The 25240-nt window shown below is 45.2% G+C and overlaps 1 protein-coding gene across 1 annotated transcript in view; it reads left to right on the forward strand.

Annotated features, from left to right (window-relative positions):
- LOC111955146 (serine-rich adhesin for platelets-like) overlaps positions 1–25240 on the forward strand; it is a 90253-nt gene that overhangs the window by 36024 nt on the left and 28989 nt on the right. The window contains exons 3-4 of the mRNA XM_023975246.2: positions 1249–5213; positions 17666–19733. Coding sequence (XP_023831014.1) covers positions 1249–5213; positions 17666–19733 — 6033 coding nt within the window. The remainder of the gene's footprint in view (positions 1–1248; positions 5214–17665; positions 19734–25240) is intronic.

Here is a 25240-nt window from a genome sequence, read left to right on the forward strand (position 1 = left end):
TGTAGTCCGGTGCAAAGTGTGCTGTGCAGGAGGTTCGACTGGACTTCTCTGACAGTTGATTATGGAAAATAAATTGCAGCCAAATCAGACGAAGTGATTGTTCGGATGGAATACAGTGCAAAAGGCATCCATCCTTTTTGCTTTATTTAGACTATTTTCTACATTGTAGAATAGTAGTGAAGGCATCAAAACTTTGAAATAACACATGGAATCATGTAGTAACCAAAGAAGTGTCAAAGAAATCAAAATATATTTTAAAAAGTATTTTATATATTTCAAAGTATCCACACTTCTGTAACTTCTGTTCTACAGTGCATTCGGAAGGTATTCAGACCACATGACTTTGTACACATTTTGTTAGGTGACAGCCTTATTCTAAAATGTATTAAATAGTTTTTTCCCCCCTCATCAAACTACACATAATACACCATAATGACAAAGCAAAAACAGGTTTATTAAATATAAATAACCGATTTCATTCTCAAATCTTCTTGGGTATTTTTTATTTTATTTAACCTTTATTTAACTCTGCAAGTCAGTTACGAACAAATTCTTTACAATGATGGCCTAGGAACAGTGGGTTAACTGCCATGTTCAGGGGCAAAATGACAGATGTTTTTACCTTGTCAGCTCGGGATTCGACCGAACAACGTTTCGGTTACTGTCCCACCGTTCTAACCACTAGGCTACCTGCCGCCCCCGTATGACGCTACAAGCTTGGCACACTTGTATTTGGGGAGTTTCTCCCATTCTTCTCTGCAGATCATCTGTCGTGACGTGACTTTCATTCATGTGATGACTGTTATTTATCAAATAATTACCTACTATGTTTAATTGTTACCAGATTAAATGAATCATGTAACAATTAACTCATTAGGAATTTGGGGCACCACGGAATAAGTTGTTTAACGAGTTACCATCTCCCGAATTAAACTCAAGAATATACAGTGGGGAGAACAAGTATTTGATACACTGCCGATTTTGCAGGTTTTCCTACTTACAAAGCATGTAGAGGTCTGTAATTTTTTATCATAGGTACACTTCAACTGTGAGAGACGGAATCTAAAACAAAAATCCAGAAAATCACATTGTATGATTTTTAAGTAATTAATTTGCATTTTATTGCATTATGTGACTGATGCAGTGAGATTATTGGCTCTCTAAAAAAAGTTGGTACAGTATGAAATGTTCATTTCAAAGCTAAGAAATAATGCTCTCTCTCATTTCTCTCCCCAATCTCTCTTTTAGCACATTACCCCCCCTCCCCCTCTCTCACTCACTATACCTCCCTCTGCCTTTCCGTCTATCGCTCGCAAACAGGCCAAGGACCTCAGCTACTCAGAGATGGACCTCCGTGCCAAGCCCAAGAGGTTCGGCACGTTCACCTTTGGCTTGAAGAGGAGGAAGAAGAAGAGTGACGGGGATCTCTCCCAGAGCATCGTGGTCCTCCACAGCCCCGAGCCAGAGGTCAAAGGGCAAGAGGAGGAGGAGCCTCTGAACCTCAGCCTCTGGGACATCGGCCAAGGCGGCACTCTGAACAAGAGGGTAAGGTTCGCTGTGTCTCAGCCTGACCTCAACACTAAGACACTGGTCACCTCTTATCCTCCTCCCACTGTCCCCAAGAAATCGCAGGCCCAGGAGCCACCGATGGACAGTCCTAAGACTGCCACCAACCAACCAAATTCCCAGATGGATAACATTATTCCTCTTGAAGTGGGCCGGGCTACAAGAACAGTTCCTTTAGCTATGCCTGAGATGGAGTGGAACGAGACCTCACAGGAAGAGGAGAGCCCGGATGTTCAGTGTGACAACCCTTATGCCTCAGCAGACCATACGGACACAGCTTCTCTTATGGATGTTGATAGCTTTAACCCAAGTCCTCCACCTTTCCCACCTAACCCACCTCTACCGTCCTATCCATCTAGCCCACCCCCCTGCTTCCCATTGAGCCCACCTACATCCTTTTCCCCCTTTAGCTCTCCTCCTACTACAGTTTACACCTCAAACCACAGTGACGAAATGTCCCTCTCCCCCTTACCCAGCGCTGACCCTGTGAATAGTGGTATTTCTGATCCCGTCTTTCCTGTTACTGAACTCTCACTTAGCAAAGCTGAGGCCTCTTATGTTACCCTCTCCATTGGCCAACCTGTTGTTGTTGAAAATATCAGCACGGTTACCCCTAATACAGATCCCTCTCCCATTGCCTTGGACCCCAATATAGAAGCCACTATTACTGAAACAGACACAACTGTCCCTGAAGTTAAAACCGAGACCTTTCCACTCAACTCTGATACTTTGGCWGACAACACTGAGACACCTATTCTCATCACCGCCACCTCTGCTCTTATCACTGTCAACCCTGTTACTGACATRGACACCGACTCCATCAATGACGCCTCTGTCTCCACCGCTGATACATCTAGGCCTATGCCTGAAACTGTCACCTCCATCACCTCTGAAGCGATCAGCACCGTTAWTGCTGATCCTGGCCCCTCTCTCGCTGAAATGGTCATCCCCGTTCCAAGCACTGACAAATCTACACCTGAAATGCGAGCCTCCATTGCAAACACTGTCAACTCCATTACCAACAGTGACAACACTGTCCCCAACACTGACACTTTCTCTGCCAACACGGAGGTATTTGGAACTCTGTGTGACTCACTCTTTCCGCAAAGTTTCACCTCGGAGCAAGAATCTGCCACATCAGACAATGACTCTACCGAGGGATGCCTTGACACCAACCTACCCGTAATAAATGATGTAACTAACCCACACCTGTCCTTGGATAACCCCTTTGACTCACCAAGTCCCATTTTACCTGAATCAGTTAAACAGGAGTCTGAAACTGCCATTGATCACACTGAAGCTAGTGCCGGTGACCCCACCCAATCAACTCCGTTACAGTTTGCCACTGACGCCCCTGTCCCCGACATGGACATACCTGCCACTGCAGTCTCCAAAATGGATGCCAGCCATCCTGACACAGACACCACTGCTTCCCCTAATACTAACCTCACTGTTACTGATACTGACTCTCAACCAGTATTCGGAGATCTTTACGACTCTCTTTTCCCTGGAATGTTTCCCTCACATCACATGTCTGGCCACACCGCATCTGCTACCAGTAGTTACACTTCTGGCGTTGTGACATCGGACGTTACGATGGACACTCGATGCACACCTACTAATATAGACACTTCTTTTGAAAACGTGCTTCCCTCTGTTCCTCAAATAGACACTGCCCACCCTAACACAGATATCTCCCTCACTGAGCCTGAGGCTTTTGCCTCTCTGTGCTTTGAGCCTACACTCCCCACAACTGAGCCAATGGAAATGGATGACTTAGAGCCTGAGCTTGCCACCTCAGACTCACCTCTCCCAAATACTGATATCGCTGTCCCTGATACTGGCTCTAGTCACACATATGAATCTCTCTATGACTTTCTTTTCCCTGAACGTTTTCCTTCTGACCAAGTGTCCACCATTTCTGACCCCGTCCTTGATAAACCAGTCTATGTTACGGACACTGATTCTGATCTGCTCCGACCAGATTGCAACACTCGACCAAACCGTGTTGATCAGTCGGAGCCTTTGCCCTCAGCTCTTCCAGTTTACCTTGATACGGAGGACACTGAAAACACAGATCCCGTCCTTCATCATTCTGACATGAACATTGATAACTCTGATCACATTCTCTCAGACAATGTCACCCTCGTTTCTGACATTCTTAGCGCTAGCCATCCAAGCACTAAGAATTCCAGTACTCTTGAAACCCCCATCTCCATTGGTGCGTCCGTCTCCTCAACAATAGCAGAAACAATGGCTACTGAGACAGGTCAAGAAGCAGAAGTACAGATTATGGAAGAGRAAAAGGGACAGATTGAGGAGAATATTATGTCCTATGACGTAGACCTTGTCAGGGAAATATCAAATGATATGTCCACCATGGTTACTGAGAAAGTTCAAGAAGCAGAAGTACAGATTATGGAAGAGGCCAACAGCATAGATTCTAATAGACAGATTAAGGAACATATGCCCTGTGATGCAGAAGTTAACAGGGCAAGCTCACAGCATGTGATCATACCAGAGAACAGCAATGCCATGGAAGTCGCTATACCAGCGGTCCATTACAGCATCCTGGAGGATTACATGGAGGAGAGTGGAGTTGAAGAAGTAAAATCAGAGGAAATGAAAGGAAGGGGAAAGCAATGGAGGAATGGTAATGAAACCGTTGAAGTGGGATGGAGTTTGGGGTCACAGAAAGTAACGGAAGTAATGTTAGAAACAAAGGATAGAGGTCAAGAGAATGAAGTCCACCGAGAGGAGAAGAGACACATTGAGTCCCCAGAAGACAGTGATGCAGAGAGGCTGGTGCTGGTGGAGGAGAGAGGAGCGAGAGAAGTCTCGTCACTGGTGAAAGAAGAGTGGGAGGATGGGGTGGAACCAGCCCTACCTGTTCAGCAGGTGCACACACTCATGGAATGTGAGTCGCCCACCCCGCCTTCCATCACAGAGCAGCATGGAGAGGAGGAGGAGTCAGGGAGTAACCGGAGTGCAGTTACACACGCTTACCTGGTAACAGAGGCCCGCGCTGATACACATACACTCAGACAGACCCCAGGCCACGAAGAGCCACAGGAGTCTCACAGCGCCGAGAATAAACACGCTGCCACCGACAACAGAGAGCGACAGGACACACTCGCAACACATAACACACTCGCACACACCACAGACCGAGAGGGGAGCGTTTCAGACACACACACAGCAGAGAAAGCGGACCTAGTCACTCGTACTACCGAGGACACATCCTCTTTCTCTGAGCAGAAAGCAACAATAAACACCACGAGCACACATGGCGAGAACACATTCACACTTGACAGAGAAGAGACAGCGACAGACACAGAGTCCAAAACACACACTGGAACGATAGAACATAAAGGGACACTCGGTACTGAGTGGATAGACAGCATTGTCACGCAGGGAACAGACAGATCCAGTTCAGAGCCAGTGCCAGAGCAGGTGGCAGTGAATCSTCCAGTCACACGAGACACAGTCCTCGACAGACTTCGAAAGAGARCCAACGGTCTTGCCACTGAGGACACAGAGAGACCCGGTGCAGAGCCAGAGCAGGTGGGAGGGAAGCTATCAGTCACTGCAGACACACTCCTCAACTCACTGAGGAACAGAGTCAAATTCCTCAGSCAGCCCGAAGGGTAAGGGATGAAATTTCATCTGCTATCCTTACTCTGATTTCCTACTTTTCTTGATGTGTGTGTTTTGAAGTGGAGGTGATCAAGTTTCATGTGATCTTTCTATGGTAAATAAGTGAGTGTGTGCGCAGATTGCACAAGTGTGTCTGTGAGTGCGAGAGAATGTGGGGGACTCAACAACAATAGGGCTATAGCTAATTGCTCTGTGTGTGCTGCACAGTAAATTGCATGAGTATGGTATGGGAGTAGGTGGACTGGAGGGGGAAATTGTTGATGTCCGTTYTCTATGCAATGTGTCTGGGATGTTGTTTTTTGGACATGCAAAGACTGTTATTAGCTCATAAATCAAATCAAATCAAATTTTATTAGTCACATACACATGGTTAGCAGATGTTAATGCGAGTGTAGCGAAATGCTTGTGCTTCTAGTTCCGRCAATGCAGTAATAACAACAAGTAATCTAACCTAACAATTCCACAACTACTACCTTATACACACAAGTGTAAAGGGATAAAGAATATGTACATAAAGATATATGAATGAGTGATGGTACAGAACGGCATAGGCAAGATGCAGCATCTGGTTTTTTGTCTGTAGATGGTATTAGAGTAGGTATATACATACTGAGATGGTACTGTAGGGTATGTAAACAATAAAGTGGCATAGTTTAAAGTGGCTAGTGGTACATGTATTACATAAAGATGGCAAGATGCAGTAGATGATATAGAGTACAGTATATACATATACATATGAGATGGGTAATGTAGGGTATGTAAACATTATATTAGTGGCATTGTTTAAAGTGGCTAGTGGTACATTTTTCATAATTCCATCAATTCCACATTTTTAAAGTGGCTGGAGTTGACGTCAGTATGTTGGCGCGGCCGCTAAATGTTAGTGGTGGCTGTTTAACAGTCTGATGGCCTGAGATAGAAGCTGTTTTTCAGTCTCTCGTCCCTGCTTTGATGCACCTGTTACTGACCTCGCTTCTGGATGATAGCGGGTGAACAGGCACGTGGCTTGGGTGGTTGTTGTCCTTGATGATCTTTATGGCCTTCCTGTTGACATCGGGTGGTGTAGGTGTTCCTGGAGGGCAGGTAGTTTGCCCCCGTGATGCGTTCTGCAGACCTCACTACCCTCTGGAGAGCCTTACGTTGTGGGCGGAGCAGTTGCCGTACCAGGCGGTGATACAGCCCGACAGGATGCTCTCGATTGTGCATCTGTAGAAGTTTGTTAGTGGCTTTTGGTGACAAGCCGAATTTCTTCAGCCTCCTGAGGTTGAAGAGGCGCTGCTGCGCTTCTCACAACGCTGTCTTGTGGGTGGACCAATTCAGTTTGTCCGTGATGTACACCGAGGAACTTAAAACTTTTCCACTTCTCCACTACTGACCCGTCGATGTGGATAGGGGGTGCTCCCTCTGCTGTTTCCTGAAGTCCACAATCATCTCCTTTGTTTTGTTGACGTTGAGTGTGAGGTGATTTTCCTGACACCCACTCCGAGGGCCCTCACCTCCTCCCTGTAGGCCGTCTCGTCGTTGTTGGTAATCAAGCCTACACTGTAGTGTCATCGCAAACTGATGATTGAGTTGGAGGCGTGCATGGCCACGCAGTCGTGGGTGAACAGGGAGTACAGGAGAGGGCTCAGAACGCACCTTTGTGGGGCCCCAGTGTTGAGGATCGCGGTGGAGATGTTGTTACCTCCTCCACCACCTGGGCGGCGCCCCGTCAGGAAGTTCCAGGACCCAGTTGCACAGGGCGGGTCGAGACCAGGGTCTCGAGCTTGATGACGAGTTTGGAGGGTACTATGGTGGTTAAATCTGAGCTGTAATCGATGAACAGCATTCTCACATAGGTATTCCTCTGTCCAGATGGGTAGGGCAAGTGTGCAGTGTGGTTGCGATTGCGTCGTCTGTGGACCTGTTGGGTCGGTAAGCAAATTGGAGTGGGTCTAGGGTGTCCGGTAGGGTGGAGTGATATGGTCCTTGACTAGTCTCTCAAAGCACTTCATGATGACGGAAGTGAGTGCTACGGGGCGTAGTCGTTTTAGCTCAGTTACCTTAGCTTTCTTGGGACAGGAACAATGGTGGCCCTCTTGAAGCATGTGGGAACAGCAGACTGGGATAAGGATTGATTGAATATGTCCGTAAACACACCAGCCAGCTGGTCTGCGCATGCTCTGAGGACGCGGCTGGGAATGCCGTCTGGGCCTGCAGCCTTGCGAGGGTTAACACGTTTAAATGTTTTACTCACCTCGGCTGCAGTGAAGGAGAGCCGCAGGTTTTGGTAGCGGGCCGTGTCAGTGGCAGTGTATTGTCCTCAACGGGCAAAAAAGTTATTTAGCCTGTCTGGGAGCAAGACATCCTGGTCCGCGACGGGGCTGGTTTTCTTTTTGTAATCCGTGATAGACTGTAGACCCTGCCACATACCTCTTGTGTCTGAGCTGTTGAATTGCGACTCTATTTTGTCTCTGTACTGGGACTTAGCCTGTTTGATAGCCTTGCGGAGAGAATAGCTACACTGTTTGTATTCGGTCATGTTTCCGGTCACCTTGCCCTGGTTAAAAGCAGTGGTTCGCGCTTTCAATCATAATGTTGTGATTGAGGGTAGAATTATGAATTGGATTTCAATAGCACATCCCCTCTACTATGTACAGTACAGACAGTCTACTTCACTGCGTAACAGCCATCTGAACTAGACAYGTTGCGTTGTAAATTCTCAGGCGATACAACTAGAATATTCACCAGTAGAGTGGAATTCATTCTGCATTCACCCAGGCATTTGTTTGGGTCACCTTTTAATATTATTTGTGGACATTTCTTTATTGCAACGGCATCCTTTTTGTCGTTGTCGAATAGGCCAGTTTCCTTGGTGGAACACATCACGTGAAAGTCTCCAAGCCAGACTAGAAGTGGTGATTGGCCTCACCCATCCACCCACATACTTGTGGTCCTCTCTGCACCCTCTCAGTGGGATGGGCTGTAAGGAGTCATAGTAAAAGAACTTTGACTTCTAGTCCAGTGGCTTGTTTGTGTTAGATGGTAGACCCGAGATACACCTGTTAATGGATAATAGGCGTTTGCCTATGGGAACACTTGTGGCGTAACGTTTCATCGGCACGTACTGTGGTGCGCCTGTTGTCGTCACCTGCACATGAATGGCTGGGCGTGCGTGTTTGTGTGTGTGCGCACGCGACACTCTTTGTGTAGCCTATGGTTTTCATTCTTTAAGATAGTGTACACCATGCAAATTGTTTCTCGTAGAACGCAGGCACAGCCTTCCATTGTTTGCCTGGTCGACAGGCCTTTTGCATGCCATGTGCTATCTGATCATGGGAATCTTGGACCTAGTCCTTTTTCATGGAACACAGTAAAGAACCCAGTGGACCCMCACAGTAMAGTTTATATAGCCAAGCCACACTGTTTTGAGTTCATCTGAAAACATGAAAACAGACTGTACAGTGTTGTCCATGTGTTATTTTCTTTCCCAATAGCAGCTGTTGTTTCCTGCTTCCCCACAAGATGGMGGCAAATACATATAGTAAAGTCAGTGGTCCGTTTAGTTATTACAATATCACTTAGAGATATCKCTATATGTAAAGGGGGGAAGTAGAAAGAATCAGGTTGTGTGAATGTGGGCAGTTTCTAGAAAGTCACACAGGACACAAAAAGGGTTCGCTAGCCTCAGCTTCAATCAGGTAAATTGCACTCTGTCCAACAACATCTCTGGTATGAACTAGGAAGTCCTGTCATAATCTGCCGATTAGATAATACCTCCWCCTCCTCTTTTATGAGATGGGAGCTCTGATGGACAGGCATGTTAATGCTAGGTGAAAGCTAAACTAAGGAATAACCCTTATCTGTCCTGAGGCAGAATATTACATGGCTATCGTATTGTGGGTGGGGTGGAAACTGGAGGTAACTCTTGACACCGCTTTCAGTGTTTACCGCAGGTCGTCCATTCCATTTCCGTCCTCTCTGTTACCGTCACCTCTGTTTCCGTCACTCACAAAGACCAAGGAATGACAGCACTGCATAGAATGACAACAGGAATGAAAACAGGTGCCCCTTACGTTAAGAGGGTTTTAAAATGTGTAAATCAGTCTTTATCTCTCCTTCCGCCCTCCTCAGCAGGTGACGATGATGACATGTATGGTAATAATTCGGAGGCCGCCCTGGATGGGAAGGGTCAAATGTTTCCTGGTGTCATCATCTGGTGCTGTCGTTGGTGCCCTCCATTCTTTGTTTACCGAACCTACTTAGATGTTCTATAATATTCAAAACAGTTGCTTTCAAACTAGGGATTTCGTGGCTAAATGAGGTAAGACAGTAAATCCGCTCATAGATTGTGTAGTTCACACATGCATATTGACACATCCAGGCCAAAGCGGGAGGTTTTAAGAATACTTTCTTAGTCGCCAACGTATTGGAGCATCTTTAATAACTGGAGATCTACAGATCTAGAATATCTGTAGTGCCAGCAAAATGAATTATCTTACGGGAACTATACACCCTGATCCCGGTATGTTGGGCTACAGTTGTGGTCGTTTCACATGTCGACATGACTAAGAACCTAATGAACCCAGTGGATGGTGTTGCTCTGTCCTCTGAAGCTGTCACCCTGTCAGGTCACATCTAAAGTTGCGCTGGCTCTCTGCGTGTAAACCAGGTACACCTGGTATCAGATGTACACATGGTACCAACCAGATGAGTTCCCAGAGCTGGCGAATGGAGCTGTGAGAATGGAGAGACCTGTGTGGAATGTGGAKGCACACAGGCAGGCCCCAATTCGAATATACTGTAGTACATTGAACAACAACAGAAAACATCCACAGGTGCTGCCAGGGTACAAATACTGCCGTAGGAAAAGAAATACCCGCAGAACATTTCGCTGTTGGAATGCTGCTGAATTTCAGTAGTTAAGCCTGAGAAAATCTCTTCGTGATTGATGCACTGCTATTCAAATGTAAGAACATGCGAAGAGTGTGTGGGTGTTCGTTGTCTTCTTTAGACTGCAAAGCCCTCCTCCGCCTTACCCTTCAGACAGCATAGAGGAAAAACAAGTAAAAAAATAAATAAAAAGAATGGTCCCCAAATTTGCGATTGAAACATGATCAAAATCAAATCAGTTTATTGGTTGTGTACACAGCTTAGCAAGTGTTATAGCAGTGCAGCAAAATGCTTCTGTTACTAACTCCTAATAATGCAGTCAAATGTAAAAAAAGATGGTTCAACAGTCTTATGGCCTGGTGATAGAAGCTGTTTTTTAGTCTCTTGGTCTCTGATGCACCTGGACTGTCTACGTCTGTCGGACGGGAGCAGAGTGAACAGTCTGTGGCTCGGGTGACTGAGGTCCTTAATGATCTTCTTGGCCTTCTTTTTTGACACCGGCTGCTGTACATGTCCTAAAGGGCAGGCAGCGTGGCCTGTGATGCGTTGGGCTGTCCTCGTCACCCTCTGGAGAGTCATGCGGTTGAGGACGGAGCAGTTGCCGTACCAAGCAGTGACGTAACCCGACAGAATGCTCTCAATAGTGCATCTGTAGAAGTCCGTGAGGGTCTTAGGGGCCAATGACAAATATATTTCTAGCCATCTGAGGTTGTAAAGGCGCTATTGCACCTTATTCACCACGATGTCAGTTAGGTGAGACCATTTTAGGTCCTCAGTGATGTGCAGGCCGAGGAATTTGAAGCTTTTGACCCCTCCACTGTGGCCCCCTTCGAAGAGGATGGGATGTGCTCCCTCTCCTGTCTCCTGTAGTCCACAATAAGATCMTTCCTTTTTTTATCGTTGAGGGACAAATTATTTTCCTGGCACCTCGCCGCCAGCACAGGTGTGTCTGCATATGCGTGAATTTCCAATTTTTCATGTTGAAGCAGATGATTGTGAGTTYGTGTTGGTCTGACGTTTATAGGGCCTTCCTAATTTGRCCTCGTTTTAGATTTGGTTCAATAAGAAATGCTAGCAGCCGTGATTGAATTCAAACGTGAGTTGATTTCGGGGTGTGGTTTGATGTGGGTGTCACTTGTGTGTGTTCTCAGGTGATTTCATACATTAGCTTCAGCCGGGTGGTGTGCGACTGTGGCAAAGTTGGTTTGACTTTGGATAGCCTATCTCTGGGGATAGTTAGGGACCGTCAATAAATTACGCAATGTAAATGGGACAATATTTTCATGTTGCACATCTCATTATATGCTTTCAATATTTGTATATTAATTTCTAAAATGTATAGTTGGTTTGAGGTTAAGTCATTGTAATGTGGAGCGATTGACCTTTTAAAATATAGTCCCATGTATGTTGTGTAATTTACTGATGGTCCCTAACTATCCCCATAGGGATATTGAATGTCAAACCAAATTGACCATGGGCATTACGATCGGGTCGCATGCAGCTGCGCTCAGAATTGATTACTTGGGTGCTGCMAGCWGTGGGCAGGATTAAAATAAACCCAACCCACGGAAAACTGTTACGGTACCCTTCATTCCATGACATTCCATTTTTTTCTATATTGCAAATCTTAGTTTTGGACAAGACTGACTTCATGACCAAAATTATCCTATTTACATTTTGTAGTCAATTTTGACACTAGAGTAAACGTTGGACTCCGTTCGATGCCACATCAGCCATTTAAAAAAAACTAGAAGTTGCTTTTTAGGGGCAGTCGCTCTATACAACTTCATGTTCCAGCAGGGAGGTGCAGTGGTATGTGGTAGCTATTAAGCCCTTCTGTCTTCCCCGGGGTGCAGGTGTGGTGATGAGCTGAGTTAACTGCTGAAACGGAGGGATGGAGAAGTAGCATAGCAGGCTACCAAGACACACACCGGAGAGAAGTTGGAAATGGTTTAGGGGAAAAAAACACTGCTACAGAATGGCATTGTTGTGGKGATGTGCTGTCAAATTTTTCCGAAGTGGTAGTATGAAATGAAGGAGGAGTTGTGAGGATAGATGAACTCCATTTACTGTAGGTAAACATTGGYTGTCGGTTCACAAAAGGACTGCTGTTTAGTCTGTAAAACATAAACTCAGCAAAAARAGRAKCGTCCTCTCACKGTCAACTACGTTTATTTTCAGCAAACTTAACATATGTTCATACAAATATTTACACAAGATTCAACAACTGAGACATAAACTGAACAAGTTCCACAGACATGTGACTAACAGAAATGGAATAATGTGTCCCTGGACAAATGGGGGGTAAAAAATCAAAAGTAACAGTCAGTATCTGGTGTGGCCACCAGCTGCATTAAGTACTGCAGTGCATCTCCTCCTCATGTACTGCACCAGATTTGCCAGTTCTTGTTGTGAGATGTTACCCCACTCTTCCACCAAGGCACCTGCAAGTTCCTGGACATTTCTGGGGGGAATGGCCCTAGCCCTCACCCTCCGATCCAACAGGTCCCAGATGTGCTCAATGGGATTGAGATCCAGGCTCTTCGCTGGCCATGGCAGAAGACTGACATTCCTGTCTTGCAGGAAATCACGAGCAGTATGGCAGGTGGCATTGTCATGCTGGAGGGTCATGTCAGGATGAGCCTGCAGGAAGGGTACCACATRAGGGAGGAGGGTGTCTTCCCTGTAAGGCACAGCATTGAGATTGCCTGCAATGACAACAAGCTCAGTCCGATGATGCTGTGACACACCGCCCCAGACTGTGACGGACCCTCCACCTCCAAATCGATTCCGCTCCAGAGTAACGCTCATTACTTCTACGATAAACACAAATCCGACCATCACCCCTGGTGAGACAGAACCACAACTCGTCAGTGAAGAGCACTTTTTACCAGTCTTGTCTGGTCCAGTGATGGTGGGTTTGTGCCCATAGGCGACGTTGTTGCCGGTGATGTCTGSTGAGGACCTGCCTACAACAGGCCTACAAGCCCTCAGTCCAGCCTCTCAGCCTATTGTGGACAGTCTGAGTACTGATGGAGGGATTGTGCTTTCCTGGTGGAACTTGGGCCGTTGTTGTTGCCATCCTGTACCTGTCCCGCAGGTGTGATGTTCGGATGTACTGATCCTGTGCAGGTGTTGTTACACATGGTCTGCCACTGCGAGGACGATCAGCTGTCCGCCCTGTCTCCCTGTAGCGCTGTCTTAGGCGTCTCACAGTACGGACATTGCAATTTATTGCCCTGGCCACATCTGCAGTCCTCATGCCTCCTTGCAGCATGCCTAAGGCACGTTTTTGCAGATGAGCAGGGACCCTGGGCATCTTTCTTTTGGTGTTTTTCAGAGTCAGTAGAAAAGCCTCTTTACTGTCCTAAGTTTTCATAACTGCGACCTTAATTGCCTACCGTCTGTAAGCTGTTAGTGTCTTAATGACCGTTCCACAGGTGCATGTTCATTAATTGTTCATGGTTCATTGAACAAGCATGGGAAACAGTGTTTAAACCCTTTACAMTGAAGATCTGTGAAGTTATTTGAAGTTTTACGAATTATCTTTGAAATGGTCCTGAAAAAGGGCCGTTTATTTTTTTTGAGTTTAGATTGGATGCTTACGTCTGTGTTGTCACTCCACTTGTCTCTCTAGTACAGGAGTATTCAACTCTTACCCTACAAAGTCCAAAGCCTGCTGGTTTTCTGTTCTACCTGATAACGAATTGCAAAACATCTGGTGTCTGTCCCAGTTCTAAATCAGTCCCTGATGGAAAAAAATGCATTGAAACTGGCTTCGAGGTCCAGCGTTGAGTTTGAGGGCTCTAGTAGTTTGCATATTGTGCACTTTATGATGAATCTGTCTAGTTGTAAGTGTCCCTGGAGAGAGACCCTGCATGTTTGAACAGACCGACTACTTTTTGTTGACCGCTAAATGAAAAGGCTTCTGCGTCATCTAATCGTGAGTCAGTGACCGTGTTTAAATGCACACCAACGTGTCGTTATTATTTGGGATACTCAAGTATTCTATTTTTGAGTTGACGCATATAAACATCATATCCCGTTTACAATAACTGGAAAAGCTTGTATCCCGGTTATGAGAAACCAGTATATGATGCTTGGGCTATGCTGATCTAAGACTGGAGACTGTGTCATGTAAACATCTTGTTCCGTTTACTGTTGTTTTTGCGGTGTGCTCAGGCTCAGTTTCGCATATCATGGGTGTTGTGTGATGATGTTTTCATCTGATTGTCAAACAARTCACTTCAAAAAGTTGGCTACMTGCGCAGTTCGATCCACCATWATAATTTAGCCTACTGTAATTMATTTACTATAATTTACTATTGGCGATCCGGTCACGTGCAGCTGTGCTTAGAATTGATGATTACTTGGGTACTGCCAGAAACAGCAGGGATTCAAACTTTAGAACCCAGTTCCTACATTTGAATATAACAATTAATTTTATCAAACAAAACTATGCTACATTTTATCTCTGGGACCCTCAGGATGACAAATCAGAGCAAGATTACTGAATGTAAGTACATTATWTACCTTCAGAGGTGAATGTATCAAACCAAGTGCCGTGATAAARRCGTTTTGTTGTTGTGCACTCTCCTCAAACAATAGCATTGTATTTTTTCACTGTWATAGCTACTGTAAATTGGACAGTGCAGTTAGATTATCAAKAATTTAAGCTTTCTGCTCATATAAGACATGTCTATGTCCTGGATTGTTGGATGTTACTGACAACGTTATTGTAGTCACATTAGCACACGTTAGCAACAACCGTCAAGGTATAGAGACGCCGATCCCGTAGAGGTTTTAAGAGATGCCGAAAGAAAGAAATCATATTTCTCCACTCCTATTCCCTAGACAAAATTAACATATATTGTATAATATCACTGCAAAAAATGCATAWTTCTGCAGGATTTCATATTATATTAATCTACATKTGAAAGGTTATAGGCCTGCAGTCAGTGTCCATATTTCAGTTACTATTCAATTTAACCCATATACTTAATGAGGAATATTCTGTTTATTCATGGACACAGGGATACTCATGAGGTGGATATCAAAGGTGCATGTAAACAGCTTATTCCGAATAAGAACTTAAGCGGGATTTGAGCTACTTTCCAGAATACTGTGCACATGTAAACGTGGTCAGTGGTTCTAATGGTTCAGTGGGTCAGAGCAGGGTTTCCCAAACTCGGTCCTGGGGTCCCCCATGAGTGCATGTTTTGGTTTTTGTTCTAGCCCTACACGGCTGATTCAAATCATCAAAGCTTGATGATGAGTTGGATATTTGAATCAGCTGTGTAGTGCTAGTTCGTAAAAAACTGAATGTGCACCCAGGGGAGTCCCAGGACAGAGTTTGGGAAACCCCGTGTTAGAGCAGGGTTTTTTTATCCTCTCCTCTGGGACACTAATCCGTTCCATGTATTTGAACTATTCCAAGGCTGGCAAACCGGGTTCAACTTGTCAACTATTTATCAAGCCCTTGATTACCTGAATCAGGTRAGTTAGTTCAGTGCTTCTAAATCCTGGTCCTGGTGCCCCAAATGGGTGCACATTTTTTGTTTTTGCCCTRGCACTCGCACACCTGATTCAAGTCAAAGGCTTGTTGAGGAGTTGATTAGTTGAGTGCAGTGTGTGAGTGCTAGGGAAAAAACTCAAACGTGCACCCCTTTGGATCCACAGGACCAGGATTGACAAACACTGTGTTAGTTCAGGGCTACAACAAAATGGTTAGGTTTCTGGAGGGGTTTATAAACCACTGGGTTAGAGCATGGTGCTGGCAACATCAGGGTCGTAGTTTCAATACCCACGTGGACCACATACTGAACACACGTGTCACCGTCAATGCTGACGTCTCTGTCAGTCTCTTTGGATAAAAGCATCGGTCACACTTTATTTGGATAGTCCATCTGTGGATGCTCTCGTACATGGTCATACTATCAACAAACTATCTGTTGATAAGCGACTGCTGGCTAAGGTTACGGTTAGGGTTAGAATAAGGGTTAGGGTAGGGTTGATTTTAGGGTTAGGATAAAGATTAAGGTTAGGGTTAGGGTTAGAATAAGGGTTAGGGTTAGGGTAAAGATTAAGGTTAGGGTTAGAATAAGGGTTAGGGTGGGTTGATTTTAGGGTTAGGATAAAGCTTAAGTTAGGGTTAGGGTCGGTTAGGGTCGGTTGTTTTAGGGTTAGGATAAAGATTAAGGTTAGAATAAGGGTTAGGGGCGGGTTGATTTTAGGGTAGGATAAAGATTAAGGTTAGGGTTAGAATAAGGGTTAGGGTAGGGTTTGATTTTAGGGATAGGATAAAGATTAGGTTAGGGTTAGAATAAGGGTTAGGGTGGGTTGATTTAGGGTTAGGATATGATAAGGTTAGGGTTAGAATAAGGGTTAGGGTAGGGTTGATTTAGGGTTAGGATAAAGATTAAGGTTAGGGTTAGAATAAGGGTTAGGGTAGGGTTGATTTTAGGGTTAGGATAAAGATTAAGGTTAGGGTTAGATATAAGGGTTAGGGTAGGGTAGGTTGATTTTAGGGTTAGGATAAAGATTAAGGTTAGGGTTAGTAGATAGTTAGTTGAAATGTTAATGACTAGTCTGTAGAGCATCTACAGATGGACTATCCAATGAAAGGGATACCGTGCTGCTAAAAGACCGTTATTAGTCATACCGACAAACATAGTAAGTATGCARCAGTGACCTATGAGGAACACATGTCTGATATCTGTGTGTTTTGATTTGACATATGAGAGAACTCCGGTCGTACGCCCAACAGGTTTGTGATTAGGTTAATCGCAACCCACTGCTATTGTTTAATCTTATGACCTTCTCCAGTGCTTCTGGAAAGCACCCACCCCTTCCGTGAAGAGTAGGTAGGGCACTTTGGTTAATGTCACTGCCGGAAAGTTCTCCCAGCGCAAAGAGCTTGAACATAACAGTAATTAGCTGTTAAATGTTATTTGACACGTGGAATAGTACTGGGATACAAAGATGACTTTACCTGTCACACTTTGTTTGGAGTTCTTTGCACATTTGGASGTGAGGAGAAATGGTGATTCATTTCGAAGTCATTTCAACATTGCCTGATAGTTAACCTGTGACATTCAAGCTCAAAYGTGATTTAACAGAGTTACATCGACAGTAGTATCACGACAGTGGGTTGGGCATGGTATCATTTGAAACCTGTTGACTTTTAAAGTAACCTTTTAGCTTTCGTCAACTCTTCATGGAACATTGCAAACACAAGCTAATCTCCGTTTAAACCACATTGTTGCAATGTGTGTAGGCCTATAGGTACCGAAAGAGTCTGTGGAGCTGTTGACATTATAGAAGTTCTGTGTGCGTTTTTTTGTGCCTCACTACGTTTTAGGAAGAAAATATAAATTGGCCCACCASAGTGAATGCAACTGTTAAGCATGTAGCCTAGCTTCTGTTAACATTTTTTACTGCATACCTAAAGTTCACCTCTATAATTTGCATAGCTCGTCTAGATAATCACCACCTCTTGACAAAACAGTCCTTAACACACTTCCATGGTTGGTCAATGACAATTATTAACATGTGTCATTCTGTCTGTTAGGTCTCTGGATGCTTCAGCTGTTCTCAGTACAGCTTTAGAAGACTCTGAGGACTCCGATTCAGAAATTCAGCAGATAGTGGCTGATCTGGAGTCAGACAGCGAGATGAAGTCATACAGTTCCACCCTCACTCTAAGACCCTCTCCCACCCACAAGGGCATAGACAAATCAAAACAGGGCTTCCGCAAAGTTTCCCTGGTCACTGACAATGACACCACAGACCACACTGAAGACAGTGTGGACTACAGTGAAAGCACTGTCAATGATCCGAATAGAACTGAAAGTGACCTAGGTCCAGTCGCACCAGAATACAAATGGAGGAACCTGTACGAGGGGGTGCAAACTACTTTCGAACCCACAGGGGAGTCCTGGCGCTCTGACTCTCAGTCAGATGAGTCAAGAGTGTCCACATACGAGGGACACTACTCCTCCCTCTCCCCCTCCCTCTCTGTGTACACACTCACYTCTCACGGGCCGCCATTCCAAGAACCTGGCTTGTCCTCCCTCTCCTCAGAGACACCCCGTTCCCCCGGCAACGGCCGCTGGTTGAGTGACAGGAGCGAAGTTCAGTTGACCCGGGAGAGTAGCGAGCCAGAGGCAGGAACAGGCAGGGGGAGTAGGAAGGAGTGGGAGGAGGAGCTAGCCACTGCACCTGCAGGACAGAGAGAGAGAGAGGTAGAGCAAGAGGGGAGGGAGGGAGAGTCCATGGCAAGGAAGATAAAGTCAGGCTGCGACTTGCAATCACTCCCAGTCTCAAAYTTCTCCTCGGCGGGTCAGACCATTGACAACGTGGACTACAGCAGAGGCAGCAGTTACTCCTACTCCGGACAGTACAAGGCCACACGCGTGGATCTGCTCCCTTCCCCCTCCTCCTTGGACCCTTCCCCCTCTTCCTCTCCCGTGACCCCTGACCCGGACTCCCCCTATAACCGCGACATAGAGAGCCTGGTGGACACCCTGAAGAGCATGAACCCTAACCTTCCCCAGAGGCAGAGGAGGCTGCGTGGGACCACCGCCCCCTCCATCATCTCCTCCCTGCCCTCCATCGAGGAGGACACCCCCAGCTCMAGCCCCACCAATACCAAATCTCCCCAGGTGCCACCTGGGTCTCTGCTGGAGGGCCCCAACAGCCGCTACAACCTGCCCGCAGACCTTGGCCTCAACTGGAGTGCCCCCAAGGAGATGCATTCCCCTCTGGAGTTGATGAAGCTCCAACAGCAGCTCCAACAGCAGCAGCAACAGGAGCAGCAGGCTGGAGACCACCATTGGAACCGTGGAGGTCTCAACCTCCCACTCCGAGCCTCGGCTCTTAGCAGCATCGTCATGAGGAAGAGCTCCTTGGGCAGTGACTCTTCCCCAGAGCACTCGCCGTCCCCTCTGCTAAACGGAGGGAGCAGCAACCAGTCTCCAAACCCCTCGCGCCTGGACAGGTCCCTCCTCTACTCCAGCTATCGTTCAGCATCGATTGATCAACCACAGGAGAACGGCAAGGCCCATAGCCCAGGCCAGCGGCCCTCTCTGTTCCGTACGGGCTCCCTAACGGACATAGGGCCTAACCAGGACCACATGAGCTCAGGGCCTGGTATGGGCATGGCTGGTGGGCCTGGTAGCGGACTTGGATTTGAATCWGGAGTTGGAACCCAAACTGGAACAGGARCTGACCCTTCAACCCACTTCCGCTACGACCGTTTCTCCTCCCGGATGTCTGACTCCTTAACCGGAAACAACACAGACACCAACTCTCRAATGMGCAGGCCCCCTCCTCTCCCTAGCTTCACCTCTACCCGAGAAGGCCTTCTCAGTCCCACAAGCTCATCTCTGGACATCCACAGGTCTTTCGCCAATGCTAATGAGTCCGCATTAAAGCTCAGCCCGGGGCTGGGTGGTATGGGTTCCAATGGCAACGTGGGCTCTGTGGGCTCTATTGGTCTGGGTCTGCAGAGGAGCTTCAGTAACGAAGGCCTGAACTCACCACTGTTCAACATGGGCTCGCCCCATGGAGGGTCTCACTTCAGTCCAGAGGCTGAGAAGAACCTGGTGCCCAAGTACAGGGCTTTCCCTGACGCCTATGTGAGTACTGACCTGGGGGTTTCTTTTTAGCATTGATTTAGAGATGGAAGGTTTGAGAAGGGAGGATATTTCAGCAAGAGATTGCGYGAATACTCGGATCATGGGGATGGTAAAAGGGGTGTGATGTGAGTCATGGAAAAGACTAATGGGACAGGGTCTAGAGTGAGGGAAATGGAGGCATTTACTAGGACTGYAATTAGATTGTATTTGTCTGGGACATGTGTTTCAGCATTGGCTTCATTCATTTTTTAAATAATGCTTAGCGAGAGTTTGTGGGAACACAAGTGTGAGAGGAGAAGAATACAGAAGGAGGGGAAATGGAATTCAGCCTAAGTATGCAGGATGTAAATGTTTTAGACGCCTACTAAGCATTTGAGCATTAGTTCTGAAATACAGATGCGTTTCGATTYTTTTTAACCTTTCACTGAATGAGTTCCACCACAGTGATGCCGATGCCCTTGCTGAACGAAAGGGTGTGTGAGAGAGCAGTGAAATGTGTCTAGGGTGACGATCCATGGCCATATACATTAGATCAGTTTACAGTATGTACGATATCTGTTCTCCCCTCTCATGTAGCTAGCTCTTCCCATCCGCATTCTCTCTTGTCATAATACACATTTTCAAGTCTCTAATAAATACAGTAGTACACGAGAATACAGGTGACACTAAAAGAGGGAGGTGATTTCATAAGAAGTTTTAGAAATAAAGAAGTAACTCATTGTGTGGCGAGGGTTGCTGTGGTTACAAGGGGAGTGGGTTAAGCCAATGTTTTGCAGTGTGCCTCTGATGACAATAGCTTTCAGGACGGGTCCAGGCATGCAYGACATGAACGCACATGCATGTGTGAGCGCACACACAATCATTCACTCTATGGTCCTCAAGGCTTGGATCGCATGCTAAACTCATTCAACACAGTCTCACACTCCAAAAAGTATTTTGGCAGATTTTGTGTGTTTTTGTGCGTTTCTGTGAAGCTTAATTCGTGTGAAAAGACACACATTTTTGTGCGATTTAATTTACAGGTAAAATACATTTTTTGGGGGGCACATTTTGGGAACAATCTTTTGAAAGTTATTAGAGTGCCCATTGCAATGTTGTTCTACACTGCCTTATTTTAAACAAACCAATATTGTTATTCAACCAGGTTGTCACCCGAAATAATTATAACATAATAGTAGCCTTACACAGTTTTTTTATTTATTAAYGCAAATACTGTTTTTTATGCTTGTTTTCGCTTAATACTTTGGGATGCTGGTGCACTTGTAGTCAGAAAGCCCTTATTTTCGTGTAGGCAACAGTAGGCCTACACGATTTTCTTGATAATGTGTTTCATATTTCGGGGAGCCTACATTACACTATTTTCTTCATAATGCATTTAATACAAGGATCCACTTTTTCATGTACATTATACAATTTCATTCATAATGATTGGGGATACATTTTTATGATGGGAAATTATAATACACACCATAATACACACAAGCGCACACAAACACTTGCACACTTATACACACACTCACTTTCTTTGTACTCATGTTATAGCCAACTCTTGTCTTGGCTGTGCCAATTGTGTGCCACCCTATGGGACTCCCAATCACAGCTAGATGTGATGCAGCCCGTATTTGAACCAGGGACTGCAGTGACGCCTCTTGCACTGAGATGCAGTGCCTTAGACCRCTGTGCCACTCAGGCGGGCATATGGGTGATATTGGTGATCCACACGGGCATATGGGTGATCCACACCCATCTGATGTGGATCATTGTCAGGTTATAAGATGTATAAGCTTCAGTAACAAAAGAACACCATGTTTGTGATAACACTTTAAACAGGTAGTTTGTCAATGTGTAGAACGTGTTTGTTTTGGGTCCACACTGGTAAGTAGACATTTACATAAGTTAAGTCACAGAGGATTTTCTTCTGAATCACTGGTCAGAGCATAGCACTTTCCATTCATCTTCAGGCAACTTTGATGTAAAGGCTTGATCACACCTGTAGTAAGTATGTCTATCCATCACGTCCATTGTTGCTTACCCATTGTCCACTAGATATATCAATGTAATTACACCCAACACAATGTTGAAAAACAGAAYGCTTCCCACCACTAGATCACATAACTAGACGTGAGCTGGACGTGATCCCAACGCKGCCACCAATGTAGCGTAAGAAAGTGAAAGCTGCAACAGGAACTCTAACCAGGGCTCATGTGTGGCAGGGGAATTTAAACCGAACATGTCTTTTTTTGCAGGTCTTCTGTTTCCCCACATTTATCGATCGATTAATTAATTTCCCATCATGAAAATGYTTCCCCATTCCACGATCAAATACCTTCATTGATTGATACCACACAAAAAAAGACAAATACMATTTTTTACTGCAATCTGTCAACCGACATAGCACCAGTATCCGAAAGTATTAAACAAAAACAAGCATTGGCAACCATCTAAATAAAAATAATGTAAGGATACTATTATATTAKAAGTATTTCACTGACAACTTGGTTGATTAACAATATTGGGTTGTTAATTAACACATTTATATTTTGGGGGGTATTGTTTTGTATATAAAGTCAGAAGTTTACATACACCTTAGCCAAATAYATTTCAACTCAGTTTTTCACATTTCCTGACATTTAATCCTAGTAAAGATTCCCTGTCTTTAAGAATGTMAAATGTCAAAATAATAGTAGAGAGAATGATTAATTTCAGCTTTTATTTCTTTCATCACATTCCCAGTGGGTCAGAAGTTTACAYACACTCAATTAGTATATGGTAGCATTGCCTTTAMATTGTTTAACTTGGGTCAAATGCTTTGGGTAGCCTTCYACATGCTTCCCAAGATAAGTTGGGTGAATTTTGGCCCATTCCTCCTGAYAGAGCTGGTGTAATTGAGTCAGGTTTGTAGGCCTCCTTGCTCGCACATGCTTTTTCAGTTCTGCCCACAAATGYTCTATTGGATTGAGGTCAGGGCTTTGTGATGGCCATTCCAATACCTTGACTTTGTTGTCCTTAAGCCATTTTGCCACTACTTTGGAAGTATGCTTGGGGTCATTGTCCATTTGRAAGACCCATTTGCAACCAAGCTTTAACTTCCTGACTCTTTTCTTAAGATGTTGCTTCAATATATCCACATAATTTTCCTGCCTCGTGATGCCATCTATTTTGTGAAGTGCACCAGTCCCTCCTGCAGCAAAGCACCCCCACAACATGATGCTGCCTCCCTGTGGCTTCCACATTCGGGATTGGTGATCTTTGGCTTGCAAGCCTCCCCCTTTTTCCTCCAAACATAATGATGGTCATTATGGCCAAACAGTTCTATTTTTGGACATTTCTCCAAGGACATTTCTCCAAAAAGTACGATCTTTGTCCCCATGTGCAGTTTCAAACCGTAGTCTGTTTTTTTTATGGTGGTTTTTGAGCAGTGGCTTCTTCCTTGCTTGAGCAGCCTTTCAGATTATGTCGATATAGGACTCGTTTTACTGTGGATATAGATACTTTTTGTACCTGTATCCTCCAGCATCTTCACAAGGTCCTTTGCTGTGGTTCTGGATTGATTTGCAATTTTCTCACCAAAGTACATTCATCTCTAGAAGACAGAAGCGGTCTCCTTCCTGAGCGGTATGACGGCTACGTGGTCCATGGTATTTATACTTGCGTACTGTTGTTTGTACAGATGAACGTGGTACCTTTAGGCGTTTGGAAATTGCTCCCAAGGATGAACCAGACGTGTGAAGTTCTACATAATTTTTCCGAGGTCTTGGCTGATTTCTTTTGATTTTCCCATGATGTCAAGCAAAGAGGCACAGAGTTTGAAGGTAGGCCTTGAAATACATCCACAGGTACACTCCAATTGACTCAAATGATGTCAATTAGCCTATCAGAAGCTTCTAGAACCATGACATAATTTTCTTGAATTTTCCAAGCTGTTTAAAGGCACAGTGTATTATATATTTACAGTACACAAAACTTCGTGTATGTAAACTTCTGACCCACTGGAATTGTGATACAGTGAATTATAAGTGAAATAATCTCTGTCAACAATGGTTGGAAAAATTACTTGTGTCATGCACAAAGTCGATGTCCTAACCGACTTGCCAAAACTATAGTTTGTTAACAAGAAATTTGTGGAGTGGTTGAAAAATGAGTTTTAATGAATCCAACCTAAGTGTATGTAAACTTCCGACTTCAACTGTGTATATTTTATTTTTTAAACTTTTACCCTTTTTTCTCCCCAATTTCGTGGTGTCCAATTGATAGTTACAGTCTTGTCTCATCGCTGCAACTCCCATACGGACTCGGGAGAGGCGAAGGTCGAGAACCATGCATCCCCCGAAACACAACCCAACCAACCAACCCAACTGCTTCTTGACACAATGCCCACTTAACCCGGAAGCCAGCCACACCAATGTGTCGGAGGAAACACCGTGCACCTGGCGACCGTGTCAGCATGCACTGCACCCTGCCCGCAACAGGAGTTGCTAGTGCGCGATGGGACAAGGACATCCCTGCCGGCCAAACCCTCCCCTAACCCAGACGACGCTGGGCCAATTGTGCGCCTTCCCATGTGTCTCCCGGTCGCGGCCGGCTACGACAGAGCCTGGATCGAACCCAGAATCTCTAGTGGCACAGCTACATAGCACTGCGATGCAGTGTCTTAGACCACTGCGCCACTCGGGGGKCCCATGTTTGTTTTTTTACATAAATAAATGTGGGACACAAAAAAAGGCAGTGTAGAACATCTTTGCCCAAAATGCATTGCTCCAATAACTTTCAAAAGATTTTTCCAAAGTTTGCCCCCCAAAAATCTAGTCGCACAAGGTGTATTTTTCTACTAATTAAGTATCACAAAAATGTGTGTATTTTCACACAAATTAAGCCACACAAAAATGCAAGAAATCTGCTGAAATACTTTTTGTACACATTTGCACGAATTGAGTGTGAGATTGTGTTAACTCGTTATATAAAACTCCACCGGAGTTCTTTCAGTTTTCCAGCCTCTTCTACAGAACTGTGAAACTGGCACATAAATGGTTTCACAATCAGACATTATGTTTTATTTTTACAGTTTACATATACCGTTTATGCCACATAAATGTCACACCACAAGATGCATCCTCGATGGGAAATACATTTACATCTGTCTCTTATACACATCTAGATTACCGTTTATGCCACATAAATGTCACACCACAAGATGCATCCTCGATGGGAAATACATTTACATTTCAGGACAGAGAAGAGAGAGAGGTAGAGCAAGAGGGGAGGGAGGGAGAGTCCATGGCAAGGAAGATAAAGTCAGGCTGCGGACTTGCAATCACTCCCAGTCTCAAATTTCTCCTCGGCGGGTCAGACCATTGACAACGTGGACTACAGCAGAGGCAGCAGTTACTCCTACTCCGGAGCAAGTACAAGCCACACGCGTGGATTGCTCCCTTCCCCCTCCTCCTTGGACCTCCCCCTCTTCCTCTCCCGGACCCTGACCCGGACTTCCCCTATACCCGACATAGAAG

This window comes from Salvelinus sp. IW2-2015, linkage group LG30 (genome assembly GCF_002910315.2).
Source record: "Salvelinus sp. IW2-2015 linkage group LG30, ASM291031v2, whole genome shotgun sequence".
NCBI classification, from domain to species: Eukaryota; Metazoa; Chordata; class Actinopteri; order Salmoniformes; family Salmonidae; genus Salvelinus; species Salvelinus sp. IW2-2015.